The sequence below is a fragment of the Pituophis catenifer genome, unplaced genomic scaffold (genome assembly GCF_029215685.1).
Source record: "Pituophis catenifer annectens isolate HBS135680 unplaced genomic scaffold, rPitCat1.0.hap2 SCAF_15, whole genome shotgun sequence".
Classification (NCBI taxonomy): Eukaryota; Metazoa; Chordata; class Lepidosauria; order Squamata; family Colubridae; genus Pituophis; species Pituophis catenifer.
In genome coordinates this window covers 8652635-8668063 of record NW_027256895.1, presented here as the reverse complement: position 1 = coordinate 8668063, position 15429 = coordinate 8652635, and the positions used below count along the sequence as shown (strand labels likewise).

The 15429-nt window shown below is 39.8% G+C and overlaps 1 protein-coding gene across 1 annotated transcript; it reads right to left on the bottom strand.

The window, feature by feature from the left end:
* Positions 1-1816: 1816 nt before the first annotated feature.
* On the bottom strand, positions 1817-6318 carry LOC139324300 (vomeronasal type-2 receptor 26-like). Its single transcript, XM_070954022.1, has 4 exons — positions 5533-6318; positions 4000-4227; positions 3164-3290; positions 1817-2718 (listed from the first exon to the last, which is right to left on the bottom strand). Exons 1-4 carry the CDS (start codon positions 6316-6318, stop codon positions 1817-1819), a joined length of 2043 nt encoding a protein of 680 aa, XP_070810123.1.
* Positions 6319-15429: the final 9111 nt, after the last annotated feature.

The following is a 15429-nucleotide window of genomic DNA, read 5'->3' as shown; positions in this document are numbered from 1 at the left end:
TAAAAAAAAAAAAAGTTGGCCATGCCCACCCAGTCACATTATGCCCCACCAAGCCCACAAAATAAGCCACACCCAGAGAACCGGTAATAAAAATTTCTAGAATCCACCCCTGGTGGTTACAGATTTGTTTTCCAAGCAAGTGCATTTTATACCATGTCCCAAGATCCCTTCGGCTAAGACTCTGGTTAAACTGTTTGTCCAGCATTTGTATAGATTACACGGGGTTCTGGAGCAAATAATCTTGGACAGAGGTGTTCAGTTCACCTCCCACTTCTGGAAGGAATTCCTGGGGTTGTTGTTAGGCTCTGCCCAGGGGTTAAGCTCCGCCCATCATCCTCAGACCAATGGGGCTTGTGAAAGAACTAACTCAGTATTGGAACAATACCTTAGATGTTACATAAATTATCAGCAAGATAACTGGGCAGACCTGTTGCCGTTTGCAGAGGTCACCTATAATAACTCTATACACAGTAGTACTGGTTTACCCCGTTCAAGGTGGTCTCGGGTCAAGACTTTGTACCCATCCCAGAGTTGCCTCAGGAAAAACCACAAATACCTTCATTGGCTGACTGGATTGAACAGCTACGTGGTACCTGGACTGTAACACATGAAGCCCTGGACGAGGCTCACCAAGTCCATAAGAAACAAGGTGATAAGAAAAGAGTTCAGGGTAGGGATTACAAAGTAGGAGATACAGTTTTCCTTTCCACCAAGTACCTACAAACTACCCAAAAGTCGAAAAAACTTGGGCCTAAATATGTGGGTCCTTTCGCCATTGTACACATGGTAAATCCAGTTACGGTGCAGTTAGAATTACCTAAAACCTTGCAGAGGATTCATCCTGTGTTTCATGTTAGTTTATTGAAACCTGAGCATACTTCCCCCCCCTGCATCCAGACCAAGAACCTCCTCCTGTCCCCATACTCATCAAAGGAGAACAACATTTTGAGATTAAAGAGATATTGAACTCTAGGAAACATCAAGGGAAGGTGCAGTACTTGCTGACCTGGAAACATTTCCCATCATCTCAATCTGAATGGGTAAATGAGCGAGATGTTAGAGCTCTGAGGCAGCTGCAATTGTTTTATTTCAAATATCCTAATAAACCTTAGTTATGGGGCTGTACATATGTTACCTGTTTATGTAATTTTCTATATTCTATATTTTGACAGGACTCAAAAGAAGGGCCTTCTCCATGATGACTCCACCCTCTGGAACATTGTCCCTTCAGAAGTTAGACTGTCCCCCACTTTGACACTGTTATGAAAGGCCCTGAAGGCCTGGTTTTGCCAGCAGGCCTAAGGAACCCAGAGTGGGATGAAACCCATCAAATGGTTTATTTGACTGTGTGTTGTTGCCAGAGGGGGATATAGTTTTTTTTATTATTATTTTCTATATTGTGTTTTATTGCCAGTAAGCTGCCTCGATTGGTTGTGAGCAAGTAGGTGACTATATAAATTTCCTACATAAATAAATAAGGAAACTGCAAACACTGGATATTATTTGATTCAATATCTTTAATCTTATAACATGAGAGCTGGATTCTCAATGTCTTGTTATCTTGGGGTGTTGAAAGACAGAAGGTGTTTAATTAAAGAATCTTGGAGAATGATTGCAAATGCAGCAGCATGAGCATTTCTTTTGCAATTGGCAACTATAATAAATCTTAGTGATCAGGGTAATCCTCATCAGTCTTCTGTGGTCAGAATTAAGGACTTCTATAAGTCTCCTATGGATAGCAAAAAACCATTCTCTCTTTATTTATTTATTTATTTTTGTCAGCAATTTCTCAAAGCCAGAAATATTACACGATGTGCTAATTCCTCTTTATCAGTTGCTCCCTGTGGTTGAGTTCAGGCCGCAAAACAATGATGTAGCATTTTGGCAAGAATATACAAACCAATAATGCAGTGCTGGAAGACAAGATGGAGAAGACCTCCACAGCTACCATGGCTTTGCCTTTTGTGCTCAGATAGGCTGGAAAGAAGGAGATCCACACACTGCAAAAGGCTAACATGCTGAAGGTAATGAATTTGGCTTCATTAAAGCTGTCGGGTAATTTACGGGCAAGGAAAGCCACAATAAAGCTGGCGACGGCCAAGATACCCATGTAGCCCAAGACACAGTAGAAGAAGAAAGCTGACCCCTCATTGCATTGTAAAATCATTTCTAGGAGCGCTGAGTGCATGTCCAACTCAGGGAATGGAGGAAATGTCGACAACCAGAGGATACAAATCCATACTTGTAATAGAGAGCATGAAAGGACAATAGAAAAGGCCAATCTTTTCCCCACCCACTTCCTCATCTGAGATCCTGGTTTAGTGGCCATGAAAGCCACAACCACAGTGATGGTTTTGGCCAGTACACTAGAAATGGCCACAGAGAAGGTGATGCCAAAAGTTGGTTGTCGGAGAAGGCAGGTCACTTTGCCAGGTTGGCTGAGGAAGAGCAAAGAGGAGAGAAAACAGAGCAGAAGAGAGACAAGGAGGGTGTAGGTGAGGGACCGGTTGTTGGCTCTCACAATGGGAGTATCTTTGTGCTTAATAAAAGTTCCAAGTACCCAAGATGTCAAGAAGAAGAGACAAAGAGCTGCTGAGGCTAAACCAATTGCTAAACCAGTTTCTTCAAAATTTAAAAAGACCAGCAGTTTCAGGATACATCCTTCCTTTTCTTTATTTGGATAATGATCTTTTGAACATGGAAAACAGTCATCCATATCTGGAAAAAAAGTCAAGGCATGTTTTCATACATTCCATATTTTTGAAAATAATGTTCTTTATGAGTGCCAACCATTACCCCTCTCAAGTGTTTTTTCTATTGATTACCAGTTGGATCATGTTTCTATAGAAATTTTTCCATCATTTTAAGCTGGGAGCAGCATAAAAGAAGCACAATGGAAAAGGCAATTTTCACAGAAATACAGTCCTGTCTAGCACTTTCAAAATTATTAAAATTTAGACCATTTCGACTTTTCCCATTTTTCCAAAACATGGAGAAGAAATCTTATATCTGGTGGATATTAGAGCTCAGCTTTTATGGGCATTGTGATTCACAGGTATAGAAATGAATATTCACCTTTAAGAACTCACAAAACTACACCATAGTAGTGTATTACAATTTGCTTAGGTGTATCTAATGAAACTTGATGGAATGTTTAACTTACCCTTTTGATTTGAAATCTTCCCTTCTGGACATGGAACACAGTTGTAGCAACAGAATTCTTTTCCTTCCAACCCTTTCTTCCAGTATCCAGGGGAGCAATGGTCATTACACAGAGAAATTGGAAGTACCTGGTGATAAACATAAAAGATTTCGCAAAAGGAAATTTTTAAGCAGCTTGTATTATTCTCCTTTATGCTGGTGGTGGGAAGAAGAATATTTCAATTATCAAAGAGTTAGTTCAGGTGTATTTATAAGATAAAGGTTTCCCCTTCCAGTTCTGTTGAACTCTAGGACACAGTGCTCATCTCTGTTTCTTGGCTGAACATTGTTACCTTCCCACCAAATGGTACCTATGGATCTACACACATTTGCATGCTTTTTAATTATTAGGTGGGCGGGAGCTGAGGCAGGAATGAGAGCTCACCCTATTGTGTAGTGCTTAGTTTTCAACCCCTGGCTGTCAGCGTTCCAGCTGACAAGCTCAGTGTCTTTAATCACTGAGCCATCACATTTTTTAACTATCCATTAAAATGTTGACATCATAAGGATGAGCAAAGGGCGTGTTTGGAGAATGGCAGGCTGAATAAAGAAATATATGTGATTACAATATTATGAGAATCCTGTGACTCCTATGATTTCAAATTGAAATGCAATCCAAATGTGAATACCTGTCTTTTAAATAGTAATGTCATTTTGTCAATTTGATGAAAGCTTGATCATTGACAATGTTTGTACAGAACATGCCATTTCAAAAATCACAAATTAGATTTCTAAAGAGACTGGGTCCATTATTGGATCATAATGCATCAAGGAATAGTTGATTAAACGAGTCCACACCTGGTTAAAAGCTGGGTGCCACACAATCATCTCTCCATCAATGATTAATTCCTTTGCATTGGGAATATGAGGATCAATCTTTCCAACTTTGACTCTCTGAAAGGATCTGTTTGGAAAAGTGATCAAGTTGGTGATGTCGAATCCACCTGTTGCTTCTCCTTTCTCATTCAAGAACACTCTCTCCCCAGCTGAATTGTTGAAAGAAATGCCTTGAAGAAATAAATGGAGCTACTTGAAAGAGAATGGAAGGGAGTTGGAATAATAATAATAATGAAGTGGCCAGTATATTTAAATTTCTCTTAGTCATTCTTTCCATTTCTCTAACAAATATCAAATAAGTACACTTAGAATAATTTACATTTCAGAGAAAGACACAGATCTGTATTAATTTAATGTTACTTCCAGGGGGAAAAAATGAAACAACAGCAGTTAACAAAACAAAATCAAAACAAGGTATTCACATTATAAAACTTAATTCAGACATGATTTGTATTCACTATTTAAACAAGTGGACAATCAAACTTGGACCACATCTCAACTCATCCTACATTTGTTAAAAAGAGGGGGGGGAGGGAGAGAGGGAGAGAGGGAGAGAGAGAGCGCTTTCAAAGGGTAGAGGCCAGAGCTAAAAAGGACTGACATTTTGTCCATTCCTCTTGAACATTGATAGAGAGAATGCTCTGCATCCCAATTCTCAAAGGTTCATGAGCCAAGGAGAAGTAGATTAGAGAACTGGCTGAAGATAGTTTTGGATAGAAATAGCACTTAGACTTATATAGTGCTTCACAGTGCTTTGCAACCCTCTCTCTAAGTGGTTTACAGAGTCAGCATATTGCCCATATCTGGCTCCTCATTTTACCAACCTTGGAAGGATGGAAAGCTGAGTCAACCTTGAGCCAGTGGGCATCAAACTGCAAAACTGTTGGAAACCAGCAGCCAGTACAAGTAGCCTGCAGTACTGCTTTCTAACTACTGCACCACCATGGCTCTGGTGATAATCATTCTTCACAAGTTAATAAGAAAAGTAAAATGTCTACATTTCAAAAATATTTTCTTGGGCACAAAAGAAAGAAAGAAAGAAGAGAGAGAGAGAGAGAGAGAGAGAGAGAGAGAGAGAGAGAGAGAGAGAGAGAGAGAGAGAGAGAGAGAAAGAAAGAAAGAAAGAAAGAAAGAAAGAAAGAAAGAAAGAAAGAAAGAAAGAAGGAAAGAAAGAAAGAAAGACCGCATTCACACACAATGCAATTAATTTTTCTTGGAAGCAGGTTGGATAAATTCACAAGACAGGCCAATTCTACGTGTAGGTGAAAAGTTATTTATACAATGAAAATAGATGCATACAGTAAATCCCATTGACTACACTGAAATTAGGAAAAAACATGGTTTATGTTCATCCTCTTATTTTATGAAATGAATAGCTTTGTTCCCTCAGTCTCTCTATTGATTTGTAGCCATAGACCAGGGTAAATAAGCTATATTAGATTGTGGATGATTGTGGATCTGAAATACAAGATAGGTGTGGCATGGAAAGATTACCTGCCAGGGCAGCAGATTTGCAAATTCAACTCTTTGAATCTCTCTTGGTTGGGATTTTGATCTCACTGCCTCATGCAAAGAATGTGCTACTGCATAAACAGCATTGTAGATACTGTAGCTTTCGCCAGTCATCTGAAATTCAAACAGAGGTGCAGGCAGATTCTCCAAATTCTCTTCTCCAGTACAGGTTTCAATGATTGTTGAAGACAATTCTGTATTTGAAAATGAACAATCAAACAATTGTTCCCAAACCTCTTGTAGAAATCCATCTTTGTGGGTTGAAGGTTTGATGACTTGAAGAAAATTTTTAAAGCCTTGAATGTCTCTTGAATGCACAGCAAAGGAAAGTGCCCCATGGAACAACTGGAGACCCCAATTCTTTTGAACTCCCATCAGGATGAAATCAACTGAATTCATCACGATCCAAACCTTCCTAAATGATGCACTTTCTTTATTTTCGGGATCACGTAGAAACATGACAGTTCTGAGCCACGCTATTGAAATGGATTCTCCATGAACAAGAAAAACATTCGATTTTTGATCCATCAATTTATTTGAAATAGTTGAGACTGAATCTAACAATTCTGACAAATCTTCCAAGTGGAGATGTTGTGGTATTTTTTGTGTGAAAGCTAAACAGACCCCGTTCTTTGAAAGCAAAGGCTGCAATTTCTGAAAAAAACGTTCTTCCTTATTTTCAAAAGCAAAGACTCCAATCCACGTCCATCCAAAATGCAGAAGAAGTTGTATAAGTCCAGTGTACTGATGCTCCTCTTTTGGGACCATGTAATAAAGTGGAAATAACTCAGTAATCTGAATGTCTTCTTGGGCAAAGGAACCATAAGTAAACTAAACAAACAAAAAAAGGAAATTCGTTATTCATGAAAATCATGGGAGAAATGTGAAGATTCCTTGTTAGAAACTTAATGAAGGTCTCCCTATATTGAACATTTGTCCAGTTCAGTGTAGATTATGACAATTCTGATGAAAAAGAGAAGCAACTAAAACCCCATGATGAAATATTCTCTCATCTGAAATATAACTAGATTACAAACACACTCAGTTTCCTAATACAAAATTCCAATATGTTCATCCCCTTAGAACATCTGGAAACTTGCTAAATATCTGAGCTCCTGAACTCTTCTCAGCCTAAGGAAAGAATTCTTAAGAACTAAACTTACTGGATTAACTTCTTCTCTTATTTGTAGCAAATAAAATAAAATACTTATACATGAATGCCATGCCCATTCTGAAGGAATAGAAAGAATTAATCATGTCTTCATTTACTACAATTATTATAGAGATCTCCAAAAGTACTACAATCCTTCAACAATTTTCAGACAAATCAATTGAGTTATTACTATTGGACCCAATCAAGACATACCAAGGGGAGTTGTCACCTATTGTCCAGTAGTTTGGTGGAATCTGGAGCTGAGTTGAGGGCAGCAGTGAAAATGCTGGGTAGGTTTGAGTTGGGGATGGGCAGGAAGTGACTGAAAGGAGATCCTCCCTAAAACTATGAGACATAACAGCAGTACCCCAATATTTGAGGGGCTTCCACAAAGGTGGTTTTCCACCATGAGAAACAATGTATGGAAACTGAACAAGGAGAGAAGCAACCTAGAACTAAGGAGAAATTTCCTAACGGTGAAAATGATTAAGCAATGGAACAACTTGCCTTCAGATGTTGTGGGTGCTCCATTACTGGAGACTTTCAAAAAGAGACTGGACAGTGATGTATCTGAAATGGAATAGGGTCTCCTGCTTGAAGAGAAGGTTGGACTAGAATATCTCCAAGTTCCCTTCCAACTCTATTATTCTATGATGTTCTATGTGCTAACCAGCCTTTTCTATCCTCCTTTTGACACAGCTCCAGATTTCACCACAGATAGTGGTCAACCATCAGGTGACGTTCTCAAATAAGATTAATTTTGTACTGTAATTTGTGATTTAAATTTAAATTTCTAATCTATTATTGTAATAAAAGATTTATATTCTATTGACTGATTATTCTGTGCCAACATATTAAACAATTGGAGAAGGGAAGAAAAGAGAACAAAATTGAAGTCCCACAGAAAGGCATGGCAAAATACTAACTAACCCTACAGTAACAATCCTTCAACAATTGCTAAGAAAAACAGTTGAGTTTTACACTAAACTACTTTTATCCTATACCAAGCAAATTGTAGTAAGAAGAGTTGTGACCTATTGCTGGTTGGCTGTCAAAACACATGTATGATTGTAATAAAAGATTTTGATTTCATTGGATTACCTTGAGCCAGTCTATTGAGTTGTGGGGAAAATAGAAGAGGAGTGATAAACATGTATTTAACTGAATTCCTGGAGAAAGGTATGGTAAGCAACTAGTATCTATTATCAATTACAAAAGACTTTTCTCTCTCATTCCACCCCAAACTACCTGTGGAATTTTGTAGACATGTACACTTTCTGCCATAAAGGATGATGTATCAGGACCTAGTCCCCCAATGATGGCCATGAGATTCTTCTGGCTATCACATTTGTAGTTTGGGACAAATTCCTGAGATTTGAAAAGCAGGTCCAGGGTGGTGCGATAGGTCATCCTTGGGTTGTTGTAACTGTCATAGATGTGGAACCCGAGAGTGATGTTAGGTAAGATCTGGGAGTCCTCATTGATCTCCTTCACAGCAAAGGCCAAGGCGAGGGCATGCTGGTAGAATTTGGTTATTACACTGCAAATAGGTTAAACACCCCCATTGAACAAAATAAGTTGACAATTCCTTTATGGTGAAAGTACTGATATACAGAATGAGTAACAACCATTTCTGTCTCTGTTGTACATGAGATGATAGGAGTCTTTTTAAAACACTCAATAATTTGTATAGTTTTCATCAATGTAAATCAGTAAACACTGATTTTCAACAATCAGTGCCCCTGATTTGCAACAAATAAGTATAGAACAAGGTCTTGATTCCCCCCCCCCTTCACAAGCTATCACATTTATTTCTATCAATTTGGCACAACATAGAATACAACCAGCAAAGAACACTTTTTTAGTCTATGTAAGTTATGCAAGGATTGACTGCACAGACTGGATATTTATACTCCCTAAATGTTCTCCAAAAGACTTCTTGCAGAATGGTTTCATACATTTTGTGATTAAGATTTTAACATAATGAAAGTGATCTATTTTCCCATACTCTGATAAATTTGAAAGACAAGGAAACAAGTGTAAGTTTATATACAAAACCATTCATTTATTCTCAAAGAGCTATTAGTCATATAAGCAATTATGGGAGATCTGACTAAGATGAGAAAATGAATAGAAAGAAAAAAAATCCTTACTTTGTTAAATCATAATGTTTTAGAGAAGGATTTTCTTTAAATTCAATTTCAAAAAAGTAGTGAATCATCTGAGACACCATCCCACCCACGATGAGATCACCAGGCTGGTACCACTCATGGGGAATCGGGAAAGCATCACTCGCAGGGCAGCTCAGGGTAACTGCTTGCTGCGCCAAGAGCATCAAATGGAACAACATCTTCAGGCATTTGTCATAGGGAAAATATTTGTGTCTCCTGTCCATAAGGAAGTTTGTATTTCAGTGGTTCATTCAATGATTAAGCCAAGGTTTATATCTGACAATGCACCTAATCAGAAATCCCATCATTTTCTATTTGAAGTCCCATGTGCGTGCAAATTTGTACACTGACTATCTCTAGGATTGAACAGATGTTCTGGAAAAGATGAAAGGAGGGAGGAAACTTCTAGCAATGAATCTGATGGAGCCATTATTATCCCTTTGTGCCAAACTCCCCAGGGTTCAAGAGTTACTTTATAATCAAACTGATACTGAATTTCTTAATTGTTGCTGAATTTAAATACCTTTAGGCACAGTCACTGATGTTTTGGCCTAGCTAAAAAAAATAAAAAAATATGGTGATTCCTGTAGGAGATAATTATTTTGTTTTTGGTGAGAGAATAAGTGATTCAACTGATGGTTTTTGTTTTTTTTCAAATGAGCAAATGCTAATAAAAATAATCTAAGGGACATTGGCAATTAAAAACAGCCTTAAGTGTTGAAATTCATGTTTAATATTTACAATGGAGCAGGCTTCCCATTTTCAATATAAAATGAATAAAATTGTTTAATAGAGAAGACAAAACATTTTTTTACATATTAAGGTCTGACAAATAAGTCAATAATTTCTTTGGAGGTTTTATCCACATTTTCAGTCAAAGAATGTTGAAGAACAGTATTGATACTGATATTTGAAAAATTGCATTAGCCATTGTCTTGAGTTTAATAATCTACCCCTCCAAATCTTTACTTATTTATTTACTTATATTATTTGTGTCCTGACTTGTATTATTTCTACAAATAACTCAAGGCAGAGAAGATATCTAACACACCTTCCTCCTCCTGTGATTGTATATGATGTCAGGTTTCGATGTCAGGCACTGACATATGACAGATATGCTATGTTATGCTATGCTATGCTATATATCATATGATATGATAGCATATAATAGCAGTGTTCCAATATCAAAAGGGCTGCCCCAAAGAAGAGGGGGTCAATCTGTTCTCCAAAGCATTTGAAAGCAGGAAGAAGCAATGGATGAAAAATAATCAAAGAGAGAAGCAACCTAGAACTAAGGAGAAATTTCCTGATGGTGAGAACCATTAATCAGTGGAACAACTTGCGTCCACAAGTTGTGGGTACTCCATGATTCAAGAAGACATTGGACAACCTTCTGTCTGAAATGGTATAGGATTTTGTGCTTGAGCAGGAGGTGGGACTATAAGATCTCCAATGTCCCTTCCAACTCTGTTATTTTGCTCACAAAAGCAAGAAGTTGGGTTGGGCTGTGAGAGAATGACTTGTGAAAGTTACCTAGTAGGTTTTCATGGCTAAGGTGGGACTTGAACTCATTGCCTTCCACTTTCTAAACTGGTGCCTAAATCACTAGACCAAACTGACTCTGAAATTTGACACTAGCTCTCAAATCAAATATTTCATTTATGAGGGGAATGCAGCAATCTTTTTTGAGAAGGGAACTCCAAAGCTACAAACCAGAGTACAAAATATTGAACTGATACTCAAAGAAAACAAAAATTGTGGTTGCTGGGTGTGACTGTCAGAATTTCCATGGCTCTGTTTCAGTAGGTTGTGTATTCCTCCATTGAACCCTTATCTTCATGTATATTGTCACACAAGAACACTTGAATGTCTTCTCTGAAACTTGTATTGCTACCTTATGAAATTATAGTCTGCAACGTATTTCCTGAGTGCTGGTTCTATTATTGCTGGTTGTCCGAAAGGGGATTTTTCAAAAAGCAACTGGACTTACTTTGTTTTTGCTCGAAGGCATTTTACTTTTTATCCAAGAATCTTCTTCTGTTTTTGGTCAGAATCAGAACTGAAGAAGCTCCTTGGATGAGAAGCGAAACGTCTTCAAAGAAAAATCAAGAAAGTCCAGTTGCCTTTTGAAAAATCACCTTTGGGACAACCATGACCTGGATGACTAATAGTTATCCATAGTGATTTATTGTTGGTTGTTGATCCTGAGATGCAAAATATACATAAATATCAGGATCTTCTTTATCAATTCTAAGGATGGTTGCTGATGTTAATCCAGTTTTTATAAAACTATGTTTATTTATTTCTTTATTTAATATTTTTTTATTGAAATTTATTATAATTCAATACAATACAATCAGTCAGACCTTTTCTACAAAGGTTAGATCAATGCTTTTTTTATGTTTCATTGTTCCAAATACATATACATATGAGAAAACATATATATATATATATATATATATATATATATATATATATATATATATATATATATATATATATATATATATATATATTTCTTCTAGCCAGGTTTTCCCTACGTAGCCAAGGTTTTTTTTTTTTTTTTTTTTTTTTTTGTAGCTCCAGCTCAGTAGAATCACATCTACTCGGTTCTGGGCTTTTTTCTTTTCTAACACCTAGCAAGCTCTCACTGCTAGGTGGGAGACCTAAATAGATCCATTTCTAGCTCGTTAGCTGTCATCAGTAGGCCACACCCATATCCTCCCTGTAAAGGCACAGTATCAATTTTCTTACTTCTTTGTAGGGTTTATGTGTGTTTTTCTTCTAGCCAGGTTTTCCCTACGTAGCCAAGGTTTTTTTTTTTTTTTTTTTTTTGTAGCTCCAGCTCAGTAGAATCTCATCTACTCGGTTCTGGGCTTTTTTCTTTTCTAACATCTAGCAAGCTCTCACTGCTAGGTGGGAGACCTAAATAGATCCATTTCTAGCTCGTTAGCTGTCATCAGTAGGCCACACCCATATCCTCCCTGTAAAGGCACAGTATCAATTTTCTTACTTCTTCGTAGGGTTTATGTGTGTTTTTCTTCTAGCCAGGTTTTCCCTACGTAGCCAAGGTTTTTGTTTTTTTTTTTTTTGTAGCTCCAACTCAGTAGAATCTCATCTACTCGGTTCTGGGCTTTTTTCTTTTCTAACATCTAGCAAGCTCTCACTGCTAGGTGGGAGACCTAAATAGATCCATTTCTAGCTCGTTAGCTGTCATCAGTAGGCCACACCCATATCCTCCCTGTAAAGGCACAGTATCAATTTTCTTACTTCTTCGTAGGGTTTATGTGTGTTTTTCTTCTAGCCAGGTTTTCCCTACGTAGCCAAGGTTTGTTTTTTTTTTTTTTTTTTTGGTAGCTCCAGCTCAGTAGAATCTCATCTACTCGGTTCTGGGCTTTTTTCTTTTCTAACACCTAGCAAGCTCTCACTGCTAGGTGGGAGACCTAAATAGATCCATTTCTAGCTCGTTAGCTGTCATCAGTAGGCCACACCCATATCCTCCCTGTAAAGGCACAGTATCAATTTTCTTACTTCTTCGTAGGGTTTATGTGTGTTTTTCTTCTAGCCAGGTTTTCCCTACGTAGCCAAGGTTTTTTTTTTTTTTTTTTTTTTTTTTTTTGTAGCTCCAGCTCAGTAGAATTTCATCTACTCGGTTCTGGGCTTTTTTCTTTTCTAACACCTAGCAAGCTCTCACTGCTAGGTGGGAGACCTAAATAGATCCATTTCTAGCTCGTTAGCTGTCATCAGTAGGCCACACCCATATCCTCCCTGTAAAGGCACAGTATCAATTTTCTTAGAAAAGAAAAAAGCCCAGAACCGAGTAGATGAGATTCTACTGAGCTGGAGCTACAAAAAAAAAAAAAAAAAAAAAAAAACCCTTGGCTACGTAGGGAAAACCTGGCTAGAAGAAAAACACACATAAACCCTACGAAGAAGTAAGAAAATTGAACAGCTAAAATTAAAATACATACAGTATAAAAATTAAAATAAATTAAAACAGAATTAGATCAGTTTGGCTTCCCAAAATTTTAAAACCCTTTATCCATAAAATAGCCCAATAAAATTTTAAGCCAGCCCGACTTGCTGAAATAAGAAGGTCTTCAACGTTTGGTGGAAAGTATGGAGGTCCGAGATCAGTCCTATTCCTGGGGGTAGCTCGTTCCAGAGGGTGGGTGCCCCCACAAAGAAGGCTCTCCCCCTGGGGGTCGTCTGTCAACATTGCTTGACCGACGGCACCCTGAGGAGACCCTCTCTGTGGGAGCGGATTGGCCGGTGGGAGGTTATCGGTGGCAGAAGGTGGCCTCATAAATACCTGGGCCCTAAGCCATGGAGCGCTTTAAAGATGAGAACCAATACCTTGAAGCGCACCCGGAAGACCACCGGGAGCCAGTGCAGCTCGTGCAGGAGAGGTGTTACATGGGAGTGCCATGTCGCCCCGATAATTACCCCGCACGGCTGCATTCTGGACTAGCTGGAGCCTCTGGGTGCTCCTCAAGGGGAGCCCCATGTAGAGAGCATTGCAGTAGTCCAAGCGAGAGGTGACGAGGGCGTGAGTGACCGTGCATAAGGAGTTTCAATCCAGAAAGGGATTCAACTGGCATATCAGGCGAACCTGATAAAAAGTCCCCCTGGCCACGGCAGTCATATGCTCTTCTAAAGACAGCCGTGCATCCAGGAGGACGCCCAAGTTATGAGCCCTCTCCGTGGGGGCCAATGACTCACCCCCAATAGCCAGCGATGGCACCAGCTGGCTATATCGGGACGCCGGCAGCCACAGCCACTCAGTCTTGGAGGGGTTGAGTCGGAGCCTGTTCCTCCCCATCCAGACCCTCACGGCCTCCAGGCACCGGGACATCACTTCAAGGGCATCATTAGGGTAGTCTGGGGTGGAGATGTACAGCTGAGTGTCATCAGCGTACAGATGGCACCGCACCCCAAATCCAAAGATGATCTTACCCAGCGGCTTCACATAAATGTTGAACAGGAGAGGCGAGAGGACCGACCCTTGCGGCACCCCACAAACAAGGTGCCTTGAGGTCGACCTCTGCCCCCCAGCCAACACGGACTGCGACCATGAGAGAGAGAGAGAGAGATAGGAGGAGAACCACCGTAGGACAGTGCCTCCCACTCCCAACCCCTCCAGCCAGCGGAGCATGATACCATGGTCGATGGTATCAAAAGCCGCTGAGAGATCTAATAGGATCAGAACAGAGGAACATCCCCTGTCCCGAGCCCTCCAGAGATCATCAACCAACGCGACCAATGCCATTTCCATGCTGTACCCAGGCCTGAAGCTGTGGGAGCTGTCGCGCAACCACACTCTCAACAACCTTCGCCACAAAGCGAAGGTTGGAGATAGGATGGTAATTTGCCAAAACAGCTGGATCCAGAGAGGGCTTCTTGAGGAGGGGCCTCACCACCACCTCTTTCAAGGTGGGAGGTAAGAAACCCTCACTCAAAGAAGCATTTATAATCCTCTGGAGCCAGCCTCATGTAACCTCCCGGGTAGCCAGCACCAGCCAGGAGGGACACGGGTTCAATAAACATGTGGTTGCATTCAACCTCCCCAGCATCCTGTCCACATCCTCGGGAGTCACAGGATCAAACTCCTCCCAGATAACATTCACAAGACCCGCCTCAGACACCTCGCCTGAACCCACCCAGGCAGAGTCCAGGCTGTCCCGAATCTGAGCAATTTTATTGTGCAGATAATACGCAAAATCCTCAGCACCCCCTTCCCGCGCTCCCAGGTGGAGAAGGGAGTGGGTCACCCTAAACAGGGCAGCTGGGCGATTATCTGCCGATGCGATAAGAGCAGAAAAGTAGTTACATTTTGCCACCTTTATTGCCACTAAGTAGGTCTTGATATAAGACCTCACTAGTGCTCGGTCAGATCCAGAACGACTAGCCCTCCAACTACTCTCTAGGCGTCTTTTCTGACACTTCATCTCCCTCAGCTCTTTGGAGAATCAAGGAGCTGGGCTGATTCGGCGCTGGGTCAGAGGCAAAGGCACGACCCGATCTAAAGCACCAGCGGCCGCCCTATCCCAGGAGGCCGCCAGGTCTTCAGTCGAGTCATGAGCCAGAGTCTCAGGGAATGGCCCAAGCCATATCTTGGTGGTATCCACACTTCTAACATTTGGGGCTTACATTTGAATAAATTTTTGCTAATCTCGCAGGTGCTAGGTGCCATCTGTATAACATTTTATACTGGTTTTCTTTATATATTGCCACTTTTGTTAATTTGTAGTTTCTAGTCCAGATTGTTTCCCATTCCTCCAAATTTATATTATGTCCAATATTTTTGGCCCACGCTGTCATTGGCTATTTTACAACCTCTTCCACCCTGTCAAACTCTAGTAGATAGTTATATAGTCTGGATAGTATTTTTTTTTCTGGATCTGTCAGTAATTTGTTTAATCTATTTGTTTCTACCTCAATAGCAAATTCTTCTATATCTTTTTAATATCTGGATTGGATCTGCAAATATGGCCACCAGTCAATATATATTCCCTGCTCACTTAGGGCTTGGTTACTTTTGAGATTTCCTTGGTT

What these genes read in the sequence shown, in the direction of transcription:
- LOC139324300 (XM_070954022.1), bottom strand. Translation starts at nt 6,318, where the DNA reads ATGGTCCCAAAAGAGGAGCATCAGTACACTGGACTTATACAACTTCTT. An exon ending in CAAATCTGCTGCCCTGGCAG is followed by an intron (nt 4,228 to 5,532) that starts GTAATCTTTCCA and finishes TCTTTCAAGTAG; the next exon opens with CTCCATTTATTTCTTCAAGG. An exon ending in GGCACCCAGCTTTTAACCAG is followed by an intron (nt 3,291 to 3,999) that starts GTGTGGACTCGT and finishes GTTTATCACCAG; the next exon opens with GTACTTCCAATTTCTCTGTG.